The sequence below is a fragment of the Vanellus vanellus genome (genome assembly GCF_965231255.1).
Source record: "Vanellus vanellus genome assembly, chromosome: Z".
Classification (NCBI taxonomy): Eukaryota; Metazoa; Chordata; class Aves; order Charadriiformes; family Charadriidae; genus Vanellus; species Vanellus vanellus.
The window spans coordinates 66,010,188-66,029,986 of NC_138908.1; the positions used below are offsets into that span (position 1 = coordinate 66,010,188).

At 34.7% G+C, this 19,799-nt stretch overlaps 1 protein-coding gene across 1 annotated transcript in view; it reads right to left on the bottom strand.

Moving 5' to 3' along the window:
* Positions 1 to 19,799, bottom strand: part of IPO11 (importin 11) — an 83,270-nt gene that overhangs the window by 55,837 nt on the left and 7,634 nt on the right. Inside the window, exons 3-12 of the mRNA XM_082497011.1 lie at positions 15,858 to 15,930; positions 12,284 to 12,487; positions 7,978 to 8,110; positions 6,983 to 7,041; positions 6,150 to 6,198; positions 4,681 to 4,751; positions 3,138 to 3,330; positions 1,549 to 1,701; positions 1,253 to 1,296; positions 262 to 352 (exon numbers count right to left, since the gene is read on the bottom strand). Coding sequence (XP_082353137.1) covers positions 262 to 352; positions 1,253 to 1,296; positions 1,549 to 1,701; positions 3,138 to 3,330; positions 4,681 to 4,751; positions 6,150 to 6,198; positions 6,983 to 7,041; positions 7,978 to 8,110; positions 12,284 to 12,487; positions 15,858 to 15,930 — 1,070 coding nt within the window. The remainder of the gene's footprint in view (positions 1 to 261; positions 353 to 1,252; positions 1,297 to 1,548; positions 1,702 to 3,137; positions 3,331 to 4,680; positions 4,752 to 6,149; positions 6,199 to 6,982; positions 7,042 to 7,977; positions 8,111 to 12,283; positions 12,488 to 15,857; positions 15,931 to 19,799) is intronic.

A 19,799-nucleotide genomic window follows, 5' to 3' on the forward strand; every position in this document is an offset into this window, starting at 1 on the left:
TGACCCAATCTTCATCAGTGATCTAAAACAGTTATGACAAAAAGTAAAGAATACTTAGGATCTCCTCTTCCTAGATACACATCGCATTTTCGCATTTTACTATGGCAGGTTTAGAAATAATGTTAATTTTTTTCCTTTCAAGTACAAACTGAATACACTATATAAAATTAGATATCACAAAGTAAAGTCGTTTAACAATTGACAGAAGCAAATGTAAAGAATTCTACATTTTACAGTTCCTTTATTTTTTTAAAAACTTACCTTGTAGACCATGAACCATTTCTAAAAGTACAGGGGTAAGAGTCTGATTATATTCATGGAAAATATCAATAAAAAGAACTTCCGTGCATGGCTGAAAAATTAAAAGATCTATTTTAGAATTCATTGAAATAAAGATAAAACACATTTTATGCTAAAATCTTAAGTGCTGAATACCACGCAGCAGAGGTCATAATTTAAAATACAATATACTACAGCAAAACTAGTATTGCATGAAATACTACTCTTCCTAGTATACAGTAATGCTTAACTCTAGCAAGAGTTTGATGGCTGTATTTATATCAGCCAGTTCTGTGGTAGAAGAGCAACGCATCTGTGGAGTGAAATAGCTGGTGTTGAGGAGCCAGTGAGCACAATGTAGGCATGTTATTGTTTCTTTTTGGATTAGCTCTAGTTGAGTCATCTGGACCGAATACCCATTTGCATGTGGAACACACTAGATACACATGGTTGGGTTTTTTAGTTTTAAAATGAAAGTAACCCAGCACAAACTTTGAGTTCTCTCTGCAAAACAAACCACAGCAGTGATAATTGGGAGACTCACTACAACAGTGTATTTTTTATCTGAACTAAAATGCTAATCTATATTATTATATGCATCTTAAACTTCATTCATTCATCATGTCTACTAACAAAGTCATAAATGATAATATCAGTTACCAGTTTAAAGAGACAACTCCTATTGGGTTTAATCACTATTAGATACGACACATCACAAATGCTAAAGCACACTCCTTTTTCCCTCCCACCTAAAATATGAAGTGCATGGTTTCCAGAATATCTCAGCACATTTGAACATTGATTGATAAAGGAACAAAGTTAATTGATACTTATTCTGATATAATTTCCTTAACTAAAGCTTGTGGTTTTCAAAAGAAGTCTTATCTTTCTACCAAATATCATCTCTCAGTTACAATACTATCAAGAAATGCATCCAGAAATAATTGGTTTTCTGTCAAACTGAAACACTTACTCTGAGACTGTACTTCCAAGAATCTCCTCCTGTCTCTTCTACAGCTATTATTTCACAAAGAAAAGGAAAAAATATTATCATCATTGTTATTATCATCTATGGTTCAAATAAATATAATATTTAGATAGGTGTGTACCAGACTACTGAGAAATATCTTGTTATGAAAACAATCCCTAGAGACAGAAAGTAAAAACCAGACAATATTGCAGTAAGCAATTTGTAGAGGCAATGGGGATATGAAACTCTTATACCAATATTGATATAAACTCCAACCAAGTCTACAACACATTTCTTACTGAAGCCTTCTGGGTCCTCTTCCCACATCGTTAATTCTTCATTTGTCAGCAGGAAATAGTGAGTGACTAATCTCCTACATATTTCCATTAGTGTTGGATATGTGAAAAACGCTGTCTTTATCTTATGTGCTTCAAGAGTTTCAGGACTGCTGTCTGAAATAAAACATAGAAAATTCCACATTACAATTAAGTGGCTTAGTGATCAAACAACGGTCTTGTAAAATTTGAAAGAAAATCAATAGATAAGAAATTCTCATCCTCAGAAAAAAAAAGAAAAAAATACATTTTCATGGCAGACTTTCAGGTAGTACTTCTTCTAAGTTAAACTCCCAAATCCATTTACTTTAAAGACATTTCTCTTAGAGCACAATTAGATTGAAGGGTCACTAGGGCTTCACAAAGTATTTATAATGCTTTTCAGCTACTATGTAGATGAAAAGAAAAAAACTGTTTACTTGCTGCTTTCGGTATTTTTTTTTTCATTCACTGAATTTAAAAACACAAATAACTCAAAGAAAGATTAATTCATACCTATTCAGAAAGCTTATCCAAATACAATCTTAAAAATTACTTGGTTTTTTTTAGGAGTTGATATTGATTAAAGAAAGCATCAATAAATCCAAATATTGTATGCTATGCAACACAAACACTATAAGTCAGTTAGAAATTAAGAAAAATAAATTCCCTTTAATTTTTTTTATTTTTTTTTTAATCGCCCAGTTCTCAAAAAGCCAAGTGCTATAGCTTTTATCAGAACATGCTATATTCTTCTTGTCTCCAGTGGACACATTTCTATTTCAAAAACTCAAACACAACTATGGACTTTTACAAGTAGAAATTTCTGTTAACAATCAATGCATTTAGGACATTTTCATGTATTATAAAATTATGGAATAACACTGAAATATATCAATATTTTGAAGAATGTTAAAGGCTGTGTTTGTGAAATCTTTCTGACACAGGTATTTTCATGATTTTTTTTTTTCAAAATTTAGAAAGAGAATGCTAATTATTATGTAGTCATTGTCAAATGTCAAACTACTGTGCAAAGACTGGCTTTTTCTTTAATATAGTTCAATTCTACTTTTCATTATCCACACATAAAGCATTGTATGAAGATTCAGAATGAAGCACAGTCCTACAAAGCAGAACATATAAAATGCTTTTTATTCAACTGCATGTCAAATTCACTATGTTTCTGTATCTCAGACTACTGGTATTGCTTAATTACAGCAAATACCCCATTTTATCAAAAAGTTAAAGGGAAAGATGCATCAAACCATTTGATCAAAATAAACCAAACTCCATACCTCAATACTTTTTAAAATTAGTTCAATGAAAACTAAAACAATCAACAAAAAGATTCTTGCTCCTTCTGCATTTAAAATTACTTTAGCAAGTCAATGTCTATATATATTAATACTTTAACCATCAAAATAAGAATTGTCAACATAGAGACAGAAGCATAAATTACTAACTAGTAAAACATCAAGTGCTTCAAAATAATGTCTTAAAGGAGTTTTACTGTTGGGAAAAAATTGCAAAATGTTTCTCAAGATATAAAACATGTTAGTAAGTAGCAGCAGTACCTTCAATATTTTTGGATGGCTTGTAAGCGTAGTTTTTTACAATCATCTTAATGAGATTCATACACTGTACAATAAACCGCTCAAATACAATTCCTTTACCAGCATCTGTGAAAACATAGCTTACAGCAAACTCCAATGACCTCTGAATCAAAGAGGTGAATGAAAAAGGATGTTGATCCAGGAAGTCCAAAAGCTAAAAAAAAAATAGGAAGTAGAAGAGCAAGAAAGAGAAATCAAATTACTTTTTATGCAAGTCTTATAAATAGTTTATGAAAGCAAGTGCCAATTTATTTAATATTATAGAAAAGAAAACTGAACACAGACAGGAAATCAGGAAGAGATCAGTATTAATGGTTAAAAAGACACTATTTTGCCCTGAAATTCTTGATTTATGTTCAAAATTACTTTTTTTTTTTAAGGAACAATATCCAGTTTCAACTAGACCAGTTTGCTAGCAACACAGTATATAAAACATATCTGCCACACTTAAAAACCTGAACATTTCAGCACATAATTCATCCCTATTAAAATTATTGTAAGTAAAAGAGGCATGAGGGAAATATCTTCTTATTCTTTTTTCTCTCTGTCCACTGCAGTACAAGCACTTGCTTCTTCAGCTTAGCTTTTCCAACTAATGGTCTAGAATGCACTGGTCAATTCCTTTAATCTCCTCTCCTACTGCAAAAATGCCTAAGCCTAAATTCTTGCATATGACCTTCTACAGGTGGTAGATTATCTAGTAAAATGTATTGTCTCTTCAGGTCTATGAAAAAAAAAGATGCACATGCCTCACATACTTTGCTTGTTAGTTCAAAGTACGAAGTACTATAACAAAGACTAACAATGATGGTCAGAGCACCTTCAGTTCAATTTTGGTGAAGCCAACAGGTGCCTCCCACTTCTGATAATTAGGATGAATATTTAAATAAGATCCACAGCCCCAAAATAGAATCTGAAAACAACAGGAATTCTGTAGATTTTGTATCTTCTAAAAACAGAGCAAGTGACAATGCTAAAATTACCTTCCGATAATATATGCAATTAATTGTTCCATAGAATTAGCTGGCAATTCCAAATATATTATATAACATTAAAGTCACAGAAGGTAAGAGAGTTTTTTGTTAATTTTCTTTCAATAAACTATTCAACAGAACTAACAGGGCCTTACTTACAAAAGACAGAATGAAAAGTTTATCTCTTCTTTATTCATCAGTGCTGATACCAATGTTTCAGCAAAACTTAGAGAATTCTTCTTTGAGCAAAATCCCAGCTAAATAATTTCTTTCTGGAATGCATTTGATTTGTTTGATCTAAGGAAATGTATTCTTCACTCCTGCAATGTATGTTAGCATAAGCAAACAGACACCCTTTTTAAAAAAAATTCAAAAATATATTTCATAACAAAGAATTTCTAAGTTGCAATACTTTCCCTTTCTTCAAAAGATCTGAAACCTAATTGGCTTTAAGGCACATACATATCAGAACAGGGACTGCTCCCCCAGAATGGTAAACCATTCAGTAACTGAATGGAGAATTTACTTACCACTTTAGTGAACAGAATTATAGTCTTTTCTAGACGATCTCTGCATACATTTTCTGCTCTTATACTTCTACCTGGTAAATCAGATATTTAACAACTATCAGTTTTTCAGACTATCCTTTCTGGACAACTAAGTTAACTAAAAAATTAACATGTGAGAACAACTTGTTTTATCTGCAGTTCAGGGATTATGTGCTTTTCTAGAAACTTCACCTTAAAAATAATTGATTATGGACGCTGGAGAACATTCTGAATTTACATAAAACAGATAAAGCTTTTCTTAAAAAAGAGAAAAACAAGGAGAGCCATAATGAAGGCATACAGGCAAAAACCATGATATAATAAATGTAAACACTAATCTTGTAATGTAGTCGTACCTAATTTTACAGAACTTATTGATTAGAAAAGTGGAAATGAGAAGCTTCAGCTCAGTTCTTATCTTAGGACATTCAAACCCCATGGTCCTAATGTTCTAGGGGACTATGATAACCACCAAACTTCAGGATGGGATGGCCTTCAAATCAGTCTATCAAAGCTAGGCAACCATCTTGCCAAAAAACAAAGGGCCAGCAAGAGCATGACTATGGTACAGTAGAAGGTGCAAACAGTTGCATGCAAAGAAGTCTGCATTTTAGAAGAGCAACAAAGGTATTTTACTTTGGCATTGAACACAGTGGCAGTTTCCATCTTTTCTAGAAACGAGGCTCAGAGCCCAAATCAGTCCTTCTCACCTAATTACAGGCTCCTGAGCCAAGTACCTCCACTTATATCAAAAATTCTTTCTACTCACAGTTTAGACATCTATTCTCCAAAATAGCATTGTTGAATCCTAAAAGAATGACCTGACAGGTTTCTAATGAATCAATGGCTTGCACCAGGTCTATTACATGTATATATGCAAGAAAAGAGAAGCAAGTTCAGCTAACACTGAGCAGCACTTGCTAAACATCTCCTTTTTGCTTGCTTCAGGTAACTTCCCTGCAAAAGCAGTAACAACTGCCAATTATGCTTATATTTCTGTTGACTGCATTAACCTGTGGCTGCCTGTGTCAGACTACTACTCTTCCAGTTATAAAGTACATACAGCTGAATGTGGTCTTTATTTCCCACTTGACACTTACCAAAATATATGGCAAACTCCAGGAAAAGAAAAAAAACATAAAACTCCCCCAAAGAAGAAAACTCAAGATGAACTGAGTTTCACTAGCATCTGCTTATTTTAATACAGATACTTTGTCAATCCACAGCTTAATTATTTTTTTCCATTGGCATTATCATACCAAGTATAGTTTTGGTGGGATTTCAGTCTGTTCATATAAAGCACATTTTTAACATTTTTCTGACCGTTTCAGCAGCATTTAAAATAATAGTTTTGCACTTAAATTATTATTGAGGATTCACTAAACTGTATTATGTTTTCATCCAGCTTCCAATATTTAACAACCAATACAAGGAAAAACTTCGATACTTACTACACTCCAGAAACTGTTTTAGCCGTTCAAACACTGCATGTAGAAAACTCTGAAAGATATAAAAGCATATGTGTCTTTTAAAGACAAAGCTTATTTTGTACTGCATTATGAGAAGAAAGTTGAGTCAAATGGAAGTCAGTTCAGATGCATTACTAGCTAAGACATCACCTTATCACTTTTAACTGAATTAACTGATTACCTCGGATGAACAATTTCCTAATGAAACAATTAGCTAGCTAGCAGACTGCATAGATTATGCAAAATGACCTTATTAGTATCACACAAACAGTGTAGCATCTCTTAACAGAAGTAGATATAGGCAAATAGAGACATATGCTTTACAATCTGCTTATCCAGTTCTTTCCTGTTCTCAACTTCCTAGTTTAGGATGTAGGCCGTAGGTACCCAATTCCTCCAAAGCAGACAGTGTCTGGGCTTAAGCAACACGCCTGAGTTTCTTTCTTCTTTCTCCCTGTCCTCCTCTCCCTCCCCCTCCCAAGATGGGCTGCATACCACAGGCTTTCATCTCAGTCAGACAAATTCTATCAATAGAATTTGATAGGACAAATATACCATGACATGCATCATTAAGTGAAAACACCCTACCTTTTCCTTTTTTAAACTCCATGTCATTGGTGTTAGAGTTTAGGATCCACCTAGGATCTGACAATTCTCAACTGATGGGAGGACAACTTAGAGTGTGTTGCTTGATCTTCCTTCACATAACACAACTGTGTGCCTTTCAATGATTTCTAAACATAGAACTAACACCATCTAAAATCATCACAAAAGATTTCTAACATAGAACTAGAAAACAGACACATGTCACTTACCATCACCTCTACACTCCAGTGAGGTTCTACAAACCCATGGACTGTCAGTTTACGAAGCACTAGGGTGAAAAAAAAAAAAAACAAAAAAGTTACCTGTGTAGATATTTCTTAGACCTTGTTCCAACAGATTTCAGAACACAATTACAGTTAGAGTTGCTGTGCCATTCTTCCAATTCTCCATATTAAAAAAATTTAATTTTGGGCCTTTGGATGACTCAACCATACCCAACATGAATCTAATCTTGTTGAAATCACTTTGAAATTCAGTACATTGTGTGTAAGATAATGAAGAGAACTCTAAGAATTACTCAATCAAGAATTTTACAAAAGCTGTGAAGTATTCAACTTCTGAAAGGTTCTACAGCAGGAAAAGGGCCAAGTACAGTCAACTAGGGCCCATAAGCCACTTCATGAGTTCTCAGGTTTGTCACTGCCAGTAACCCAGAGAAGCTGCACGCTGAAACAATTCAAGACTGGTATCATCTACATTGCAAGCACCGTACACAAACATCTCAATTCTTCAAAGCAGCAATGTATTCATCCCACTGATAAATACTTGAGCATCAACCTAAAATCTAAACTGACTGCTAAGGCTAGCTCTTCACTGAACACAAGATGAACTTAACGCAACAAAATTCATAGCTCAGCTTCCTCAGTTAAGTGCCTAAAGACAGACCGATGCAAGCCTAAATTACAACTCATGTAAAAAAGCATCCTGTTTTGTCCTCGACTTCCCCATCTCCTAGACTCTGACTTCTTACAATATGCATATCAGAATGGTACATACTAAGAAATAAGAGTACCTTCTCCCCCTTCTGTGTGAACAATCCTCCTTTTGCCTTGCTAAAGGTACAGGTAAAATAAACCAAGATTACTGTTTTTCCCAATGGGCATGGCTTACTTGGAGAATGCTAACTCTTTACCAAAGAAGTCAATCATTCATTGTGAAGAAACGTATTTCATTCCTTATATTTAATATCATTCTGTATTATTACCTTTCAATGACAACAAGGTTCTTTCTAGTGAATTTGCGGCTGCAGCTTCATCCCCTGTACAAACTTGCTGTAGGAACGTATCAGTATGATGATTCCACAAGGAACATGCAAAGCTATAAATACCTGATGCAAGCTGCAAAAGGGAAGAAAGACCAACAACAGATTTCATTTCCTGAATTTGGCTATAACATAATAAATTCCTAAATTTTAAAGGCCAGTTTAAAGCATTAAAATTATTTAATCCCTTTTCTTGTATACCATGGGCCACAGAGTTTCACTTGCTTTGTTGTTATACTGAATTGTACGGATCCAAACATGTTTTCCAGAAAAGTATCTTGACTTAATTTGAGGACGTTATGATAAACTCACCTGCTTCCTTGACTACTTTGTCTATGACTACCACTTTAAAGATAACTATATAGGCCTCCTTTCTTATCCGATTTTCTTTAAATACAGCCACAGGTCTATAATACAGTATGAGGCTTCAAAAAAAAAAAACTTTCAGCTCTCTCCATCACTTCGTCTCCCACGAGACTTCAGCTGTTCGTCTTACAGCACAGTTAATATCTGAATCAGCTTACTCAGGGACACATTTAGGGACTTGCCTATCTCTAATAAAAAAAGTATTGAACAATGCCTACACAATGCCTTATTTTTTTTTTTTTTTTTGACAGCTGCAAACCCTGATGTTTTGCCTCAAATTATTTAAAAGGTAGAATATCAAATAGTTTCTAATCAGCTAGCACTGAACAAATCTCAGACTTAATTGACATTACAATTCCCAAACAGTGCTTACCTGGGAAAGATATCTGAAGTATAAACAAAAGAAAAAATTTCTCATTCAGTTATGGTAGCACTTGACAGCTTCATAGTTAAGGAAGAAACTGCACTTGGTCTGCTACATGTTATATCAATGAGACCAAAAGCACATACAAACAGTTTATTTGGTTCCTTTGACTGACTACAGGTGAACCAGTAGAAACTCTTAGTAATTATTCAATGATGTGTTCATGCAGTTGCAAAAACACATCGCTGCATATTATCAATAGTTTCAACCTACTCATGTTTTGGAGGTTGACTTCGGGTATTGGGTCGATGTCTCTTAAATAGAATACACAATGCTAGCTGTAATAGTAAGCAGTAACAACTCAGATTAAAAAAAAAAAACACAATGAAAAAACAACTCAAAGCAGTAATAATAGTCCTAATAATAGAATATACTCCAGATAAGCCCATTTGTTTGTGACCAGATCAGTGTACCTTAGTACTAAAAAAAAACAGTTGCAACAATAATTGCTTTATTAAAAATTGGAGCAAGAGAACCACAAATACACACTATCCATTAGGAGGACTCACCACATTTTTTTTTTTTTTACATTTGAGGTCATTCAACTAGCAATTATAATTTCTATTACTGCAGGACCTAAAGACTTAGTCAAGGGGCTAGGCTGCCTTAAATTCTTCTAGTCTGTAAAACAGGCAAAGTGTCATGGTGGTGGTAAAAAGATACCAAAGCTAAATAATAAATGAAAACTGTTTCTGATGAACAGCAACAGTAAAAGCAAAGATGGCAGACCTGTTCAATGTTGGATTTCATAGGCTGCCAATGATCATGAGGATTGCTAGTCCAGATTTCTATTTATGACCATATTTCAAAGATTCAGCAATCTCCAAAGCAGCAACAGGAAGACTCAAAAGCTTAATGTCAAATAAATTAGGGGAAAAAACTGTAACAGACATTTTTGCTTATTTGCAGTAAATTCATGGTATCACTTTCCAATGAGCTATACAGCTATGTGCTATTATTTAAAAAAATCCAAATACTACAGGATTTAACACATACAATCTATTTCTTCCTAAAATAGTAGCTCATTTTTATTAGATAGAAAAATAAAACTCACCGGTTCTACTTCCAAGAGTCATTTAATAGACTAAGTCCAGAAAAAAAGGTTCAAAAGAAAGTAGATATTTCTAAGCATGTCACCAATGGTATATAACCAGATATTACATTTTTCAATTTGTACTAACGCAGTCAATTCTACCTTGAAGATCATTAATGTAATTACGATCATAACTGTACTATTCACTGGAAACATGAAGTTATAAGTAAGCTGCATTTACAAGTTACTGTATCACGATCTATAATTTTTTTCTTTTTAAACCTCAGGTAACAGAGTTCAGTAAGGGATGCCTCATCTGTAAGCATGACCTTGTAATCTTCAAGAACCATATTACATGAAAAAAGTTATCAAGTGTTTCCAAAGCTGTACTAAAAAAGAACATTGAAACTGTAACTACTTACTTGAAAGTATCATGAACATTTGCAATCTGTTACTTTAGTTTTTAGAACTTCTAGCTTCAAATGGCCACATTCCACAAGAAAGGTTTTTTGACTGTCCAAGAGAAGTCACATGCCACCCAATAGATGGGAAATCCCCTGCCCAGGAGACGCAAGCAGCAGACTTCAAAGTTGTTCATTTTTTGCCATTATTTAAAAAAGAAAGGATCCTTAAATGTGAACCCTATAGTGCCAGATCCTCAGGAAATTTTTTTCCCACCTAAACTTCAAAAAACTGTTAACACACAGTGTTACCAGTGCAGTGAAACTGGATACACTGAAATTTTTTCATTCATGTCAAACCGGATGATAGAGGAACTTTGGATACTGAACATATCCACAAGTTAAAAACCACATTTAAGCATAAAAAAACTGCTTAAAGAGTATGCTTATTAAAATGAAATTTCAATTATATTTTTGACAAGTACTGCCTCAGAAATCTAAAAAGGATCGTTATAAGCCTTTTCTTCACATGTCTGAAGTTGTCTCACTTTATGTATTGAAGAATATACAATGAAAATATCATGCTGGAAAAATGGTATTCCACAAGGAAAAAGGCTCATGCAAGTTTCATGAGTTTCTTGGAAACACAAAAATGACTGAAGGTAACTGAGCTCTTTTTGAACCTGATAAGACGGTGGAAATGCAGTAAAGACACTGTTGGACATGACAACTTTAACAACAAATGCTGGACCTTACGACCTATAAATTCCTTTCTGTCCCTCTATTGAGATGGTATGGATTTAGCTATTTTATGAGCGTGGGGCTTGGGGACTGGGTTTTGATCTTTTTGCTATATGCTTGAGCATTAACTGTATTTTCAGGTGCATAACCAGGCAGTAAAAGCAACATCTTGGTTTAGGAGAGCTCTAGAAAAGAAGTCATTATCTTGCTTGCTTTATTGCTCTGCAATTAATATCTGTGAATATACCAAAACCTGCATTGTTCAGTTATCGAAATCACATATAATGGGCTAATAAATTTCAAAATATAAACAAGTATTTCCTATACAGAGATTATATTCATCCATACCTATACATGGCAGAGAGAAAACACTGTTCCTCTACACACACATCTCATAGCAACACATCATTTCAGTCCTGCGCTATTACAAGAGCCAGCATTCAGTTCCTCAGACTTCTGACGAATAAAATTTCACCTTAATGATTACACTGCCAGAATTTTTTTTTATACATAAATAGGTAAACCTCCAGAAAGAGTCTTTATTATCTGCACTACAATATTTTTGTTTAAAATGGAGGAATAAAATAAAATTTTGAAGATTCAAATATGACATGCTTGTAAAAGATGTTTAACTCACTAAGTTCAGTTAACTGTACTACATGATTGCCTAACTACAAATGGGATTGGAGATGCAACTACTGTGTTCTAATCTGTGGATTCTTACAATGGAGAATGTAAACTGCATGAGAAAAGATTTGGCATTGGCATTCACATCTTGCCTTTTAATTAACCTGGAGAATGAAGTTGATCTGAAAAAACCCCAATCAAACACATTCCCACTGACAATAAAAGCTAAAAATGCTGTGGCACAGAAGCCTAAAAAACAGTATTTTTTTTAAGACAATATTGACTTGTGAATCCAGAACACACTTTCAAAACCAGTGGAAAGTCATACAAAATAAGGTCTGCTGTACAGCATGATAACATAAGGCTGATGTGCAAATATTGTTCTGCAAATGAAGCTCTGCTTCTTAACACAAGTTATTGTAATAACAGTCAAGCTGCATGCAAAATTAATAACAACCTCAAAAACACTTCACCTAGAAACTGACTTCCAGTTATTTCATATGGTACCTATACCCAAAGCAAGAGCACTCCTGTTTCAAAGGCAGACAATAAAGTCAACACATCTGCCATTAGCGCATGGCCAGCTAACCACGAGAAGTGGCAAGCACATGAAGTACATGGTTTGCATGCTCCACAATATTGCATCGCATTACTTACGTCATAAAAAAGTTTCCTATCTGCAGCAAGCCGTTTGGATGCCAGGGTCTTTGTAACGTGATAAAAGGTAAGTAGTGCTCTGTGTTGTCGAAGATCATCCTGGACTTTCACAGATTCCAGCAGAGTGGGTATAAGTTCTGGCCATTGCCTTGGGCAGTCCACCCTGGCAACTTTCGCAATCAGTACAGAGATCTGAGTGGCTATCTGCAAAAAAGAAAAATGAAACACAGATACCAGAAAGTCAGATCATTTAGGAAATGTACAATGCAGAAATTAACAGCCAAATAAAAACTGAACAACAAAAACCCAAACACTAGTGTGAATTACTAGAATTTTGTGTTTTTTCCTCAAACTGCTTAAAGTTTGCTGAATGCAAATAAATGTAGAGAAAAAAGTTTTCCATTTTACATTTATAGTAAATATTTACATAAAATGCTAAGATGGCTACCTTGTTTAAATTTCATATAAAGATCACTAAATTTATTTGTTCCAGAAACCACATAAATGAAGACATAGGTTATTTGGGAACCACTTTTTACTTAGTGATGTTTTCTATTGCTTTCTACAAACAAAAATAGACTGCTGAATACATATGACCCTTCTTTCTGCTATACCCGAGTTCTAGGTTTTAGATAGACATGTTCCCTCCCTGCAGGCACACGTGCCTGTGAGCTGTGGTCCTGTCCCAGTGACTGAAGCCGAGACTCTTACTTGCTCCAGATGCTCACACCACAGGCCAGGGACACCACTGTCTGACTTGGGCTGCTGGCACAAAACCTCACTCACACCAGTCTTGCCAGTAGCTGGCACCTAGTCCTTGCAGCAAGCGCACACAATGAACAGAGTGAGAGTACACAGGAAGATAGTCAAGGGATTAAATGAGAAGACAGGACAGACGGTGGTGATTAGGTGCAGGGTTTATTGAGACACCAGTACCAACTAGCCATGGTTTAGCACATGACTGTCCGTTTTTATACTCTCTGTCTATTCCCCACCTCGTTGCTCTACTACTCCCTTCCCCTAAACATTCCTTCATAGATTTTGTATACTCCCTCATAACCCCACCACAAATAGCCAAAAACTTCATGTTCTTGCTTCCCCATTCTTATCCTACTCACACTGAAGAAATCCTTGGTTGGACAACCTTAATGAAGTAGATGCTCTCACCTTCAACATATCCTTACAACTACCAACACACTTCCAGCCTAGGGAAGAAGTCACCTTCTTATGCTATCAAAAGCAATGCAAGCAACTTACATGCATGAGGGAATAGCCATGCCCTCCTTTACTGCTTCCTTAGCTATTTCATCTGATGCCTGACCACCTCACAAAACTTCCTACAATATTCATTCTTACCCACTTGTTGAGGGAGAATGAATTGCTTCAGGAAACTGACACTAAGGTTTGCAAGGAAGAGCTGAGAGTCTCACTTGTTCTTGGATCAAGTGATGTTGATTGGCAGGAGTGATCAAATAAACTCTTCTCCATATGTGATACAAGAAGCAACCTCTCCAGGGATGCTAACAGTACTTTTTCCTTGTGGACTGGCTTTTTAAGTGGGGAAAAAAAAAAAAAAAAAAAAATCTGCTGTCATACATTTCAAGAAGTATTTTGTTCCTCTGTTCCCTCCATATGGTAAATATCTTCAGAGGGCAAGGAAATTACGCTCCAAACATATGGTATGTTCTGTTTTTCTTTTCCCCCTCCCCTGGAAGTCAGCTTGTATCATCACATCCCAATACTATAATTCTTAAATTTTGGGGTGGGTTTTTTTTTGGGTTTTTTTTTTTTTGTTCTTCTTTTCATACATACAAGGGTGATAATTTTTCTACCTTCAATGATCCCAAAAGCACAAGCAGATATCAACTATGTTGTGAATTATTTGTGACTGGAAAAGAGCACTCATCAGGAACACAACATATCAAAATTCAGACATATCAAGCAGAATGGGGACTAAATGAAAGGTGCCTCTGAAAGGAAACCTCAAGATAGCTACAACACATATTGGCAAACAGGGGAGAAAGGCAGATGGACTCTGAACATACTCCAATATCACAACAATTGTTTGGGCAATCATTTAGGAGCAGGCTGCTGGCATAAAATAAAACAAAATCCTCCATATCTTAAAAGACTACATCCCAAAAGCATCATAAGGACACACAAATAAATACATAAAGCCACTAGTCTTTAACATGTCAGTTAAAGAGGTTCCAACCTCAGCCTGCAACTATAGTCTCAGCAGTTCAGAAGGCTTCATCAGCAGTGGAATTTATAACTATAAATTACACTATTGTTTTAGCATGCTAACTGATTAAATACTAATGGAGGCATGGAAAAATTATTGATAAAAAGTTTGAATTCTTCTACATACAATCCAGTTAACATTAGGTTTTTAGAAATTTAAATACCATGCAACCACTTCAAAATGGAATATTTGATAAATTTTATACTACCTAATAGTAGCAAAAATGATACACACTATGGTCCAATATTATATACTTCATAGTTCTTTTTGGTTGAAATAAAGAAAAAAGTAATGTTTGGTCATATTTTTTACATTGAAACTATACCTGCACTATAAATTTAAAGTTATTTTCTATGTCAACCTCCATTTTAAAAAATTTGCATTTAAAATAAAAACTTAAAATTCTAGTCAAAATTATCATTGCACAAAGTCTTCTACAAAGACTAAGTTACTCTGATTTTGATACATTGCTTTAATCCTACTAATAACATTAATCTCACTGAGGAATCCTGAAGAGTTGAAATTGAACTGTCTGCAGAATGGAAGTTTGTTTGCTGTACCTTTTAAGCTTTACCTTTTGCAAATCATGTCTATATTTTCTTGAAAAAGTGCTTTAAGACCCAGTTTAAAATATTAGCAAATACTTCCTTGCAGAATGTCATACTTATATGAGCAAGAATAAGCTAGCAGAAGGAAGACTGATTCATCTAGCCTATGCATATTCTGAGCTCCTAACATTAGCTCTGTACTCAATTTAACAATAAACCTTTATTCTAATCAAAATAGTAGCTTAAAATTAGTGACTTTATGTAAGGCAAGACACATCATACTGAAGCTTTATTATGTCTATATAAATTCATTAATGCTGTGATTGGATATGTGACAGCAATACTGCTTAGGCGGGTTTATGCAGCAGCATTCTCAACAGCTCATTCCTGCTACACCACCACCACACTTCCTTGTACAGCCATACTGGGAGTCATATCAGAGAACACATACAGCTGAAAAAAGAAAAATCACACAGGGAGAGAAGGTTATTTTTGAGCTACATCCATTCCCTGAACCATTTCACCAAGTGTTTGTCTAAACAGCAAGGGACAACATAAACTGCCACTGCAACAAAAATAAAAAAAAAACAAAGAGATGAAGTGTTGAATTATGATCTACAGAAAAAGATCTTACTTCAACATAAAGATCTGTCTAAAAGGCATCACATAAATTCCAACTTGTCAACTTTATTATTGTTATTAAACACTTCGTAAAGAGAGAAACCAAATTATATACCAATACAAGCATTTGCTGGGAGAGTAATAATCGTTCACCACCAACCTGATTCACTGGCTCATTAAAGTTGGTGATAAGTCCAGCACGCAACGTAGTTTTTTCTTCTTCAGAAAGAGCACTGTCAGGATATATTTATTAGAATATTATTTAATTTTCAATAAAAAAACCAACTACTAATTTATTTTAGAATTATTTTCTCACTATTATTAGACATAGAAGTTAAAACGATCACTCCATTAGTACATCTGTGTTTGACTGGAAGAAGATTACTTTTATACATAATTTCCTTGAAACTGATGTATTTCAGTTTGATAAACTATCAAGAGAACATCCCTTGTTTTTCTGCTATCTCAGAGATACTGAAAAAGAAGCAGTGAAACATAGAAATATTTATTGCACCTTTCAACCTCAGGTTTTGATGTGACTTTTGTAAACACAAATGGCAAAAGAGAACATTCAGGGAGTAAGGTACCCAGATATATTACAAAAATAAAGAAAAACTGTACAAACTATAAACTGATTGTCATTAGATAGTTATTACACAGTTATCACTGTGGTGACTCACTCAAGCATTACTTTGCCCATGTATACTAACTAACGGACAATGACAAAAAGGTGCCCAGTATAAGACAATCATGGTACCAGATGACAGGTGTTTTGCAAAAGCAATAATCCTTTTCTACTACAAATCCTTTCCTATAAGGAAGTCATACGGCTACACTTAAAAATATCCTTTGAAAATTGTACCTTTGAATGAAAAATATATTGATATAGTCTTCAAAAACGCAAGGAAAACTAGTAAGAAGGATAAATTCTAAGCCCTAAAGGCTAACTTTCATTCAAGTAAAGCTTTACACTATTTTTATACTTCCTTTTTAAGTAACCTCTATCAGCTTAAGACTACAACTTACAGTACCATATCACTTCTCCACTACTTCGGACTTCATATGTCCCGTGTAGTCAAACTGCTTTTAAAATGCTTTGTTGGTATTTATAGATTATTCAATCAGTAAAAAAAAAAAGTCAACTTGCCTTTAATGATAGCCCCTAGAAAGCTGTTGCTTGTACATAAAAAGACTTAAGTTATCACGCAAGGTTTTTTAGATGAAACTGTTTTACCCAACTTTGCAACAGTTTACAAGCACTCATGCAATCATCACATCTCAATGAAGTCTAGTGGCTGGAAACTAAGAAAATTATACACACTTACACAACCACTTTCTGTTGTCTGACCTCAAGCACAGATACTAACCTACTAGTTTTATATAGTGAGACTTAAAATGATGCCTAAAGCTCCCTACAACACAGCTTTTTCACTCATCTAGACAGGCCTAAATATTCATCTCAAAATAAAAAAAAAAAAAAAAGAAGAGGTAGGATTTACCCTAAGATCGACCATTTACAACATTCTAGTTTTTACTTTTTTCCCTTCTGTATATAACACAAGTACTCGCTATTTCCCAAACAAAAACTTATCATTCTAAGTATAGTACAGAAGGGAGAAAAATTGTTTCACTGGTGACTCAGAACTGTACACTAGGTCTTACTTTCAAAGGTAATTTATAGCACTCAGAAATCACATTTAAATTATTTTTTATCAAGACTTAGGCTTTAAGGTTTGTTTGTTTTTTTTTTTGTTTTTTTGTTTTTTTTTTTTTTTGTTTTTTTTTTACATAAAAATAAACGATGCCTAAAAACATTTTGGGTAAAGTTTAGAAAGATTTCTGCAATAGTAGAAGTTTTTCCTGCAGGGAACTATTTCAGTTATTAATCTAAAGCCACTAGATGACATAAATGAGTTTCTGTGGTCCTTTTTTTTTTTTTTTAATACAAAACCACAGTATACAAGTTTCACACATACAGGCATACCTAAGCAATTTCTAAAACTTGCAAGCTACTATTAATAAAATTAAGAAATCTAATCTCATCTAAATGTAGCTTGTACAGTAACTCACTTTCAGGGATAACAAAAAGCACTGAATAAACCTGCTTTGTAAAGAAAAAAAAAGTTCCTTTATATTATTTCATTTACCATGTTTTTGAGCTCACAATGCCCCTTGCCTTAATCATTTTTTCATAATTATATTAATCATATGCATATTCCAAGAGCAGCAAGCATTCAATTCATTACTGACTAAAATGAAAAATGCTGTAATTAAGCTTTTGCCATTACAAGCAAAACAAAGGAAGGAAAAGAAACAGTCTTGTGAAGACGAACACCTCAAATACAGAAGGTTGTTATAAGCAAAACTGGCAAAGAGCAATAAAAAAAAAAAGAAAAACACCACCAAACAATAAAATTTAAGAAATCGTTGCAGATGCAAGTGGTACAGTGCCTTATGTGACAGGAGCTGGAGGACGTCCAAGGGTTCGCCAGGGAGCGATGACGGCGTCTGGCAATGGAACAGCGACATCTCCTGGAGATGGGGTGTCCCAATACAGAGACCGCCCCCCCAGGAGGCACCGACGTCGCCGCCGGCAGCACTGACTTCACCCGCCTTTAACGCCCCACAACCCCATGCACAAGGTATAGGCAGGTCAGCAGGAAGGAAGGATGCGCGTCATTCAACAGGTTCAGCACTGAATCGCAAAACTTTAAACAAGTTCTCCTAGAGATTAACTTCTAGGTATTTATCTTGCAATGCCTCACAATTTTCAATTTCAAAGTTTCTGATCTTTTTCTGCATTTGTGGTACAGGAAAACATATCCAAATACTTAAAAAGTTCTTTTGGAGCTTAAAAAAAAGTCTATTATTTCATAAACCAGAAATCCAAATCTGAAGATATATTTATAGTTATCACGCAAACAAATAAAAGCATGGATTTGAGAAGTATTATTAAAGATGTCCACATGGTAATCAAATCAGAGAACAAAGAGAACATAAGAGACAGGATTTAACAGTAATTATCTCTAAAATCAAAAACATGTTCAAGAAAAGGAGCACTTTATAACACCTGAATTCAAGAAAAGCCATTTCTGAAGAAACCAGAACCACGTGCAAAATCATGGAGTGAGACCACCTTTTGAGGAGGCTGAAAACAATTCCAAAAAACAGGCCAGACTGTGCCTGAAAAGAGGCTATGACAACCCTAGGCTCTTCTCCATGGCAATCTGGAAAGCTGCCCAAGAAAGCAGGAGGCAGAAAGTTCACAAGCCCACCTGTAAAGTCACTCTCACTGGAAAATGCTGCTTTAAGTCCAAGGCATGTGGAGAATAATTAGCATGAATAGGGCCAACAGTATCAGTGAACATGTGCAAAAAGCAAAATATTTCAGAAGGCTCACTTTTTCTAACTAAAGTTGTTTGTATTCACTGTTCTGTAGCTACATATTTTAGCAGAATAAAACACTCAAGTACTGTACTGTCCAAAGAATTCACAATCTCATAATTTTCCTGCTTTGTAGTCGTAGCAGCTGAGAAACCACGAACGCTCAGCAGAAGAAGAGTAAAGCTCATCCTGCTTGATTCATCTGAAACTAACTTCAGCACACTTGTACAACAGAGGCATTTAACTTACTGGGAAATTTCTTGGAGATTTAAAGTCTTGCACAAGCACATAAATATCAAAGACAAATTGTTCTAAAAGGAACCATATCTAGCAGTGATCTACTAAGGAATTAGGGCTATATGAACATATTATCTGTCTGCAAGAAGCCTCTTCCAATTCTCATAAGTATTCAAACTACCTGGCAAATTTCAACTACATTTGGCAAAGAGCAGAAAGGTCAACAGTATGTCTTTTTTTTCCCCCCCTCAGATTTTGTAAGAATCAACAGCTGAGTAAAGCAGATAGACCTGAGTTAGCACCCCACTGAGAAAAACACAAGTTTAAATCAATGTTTTCCTTCGAAAGGTAGCAGAAACCAGTCACGTCCAAATCCAACATCTGCTCTACCAAACAGGCTAGGTAGATCAGAACAACCTTTGAGGTACTACCATGGGTAGACATGGGACAGCTGCTAATGTGATAAAACCAGATGAAAAGA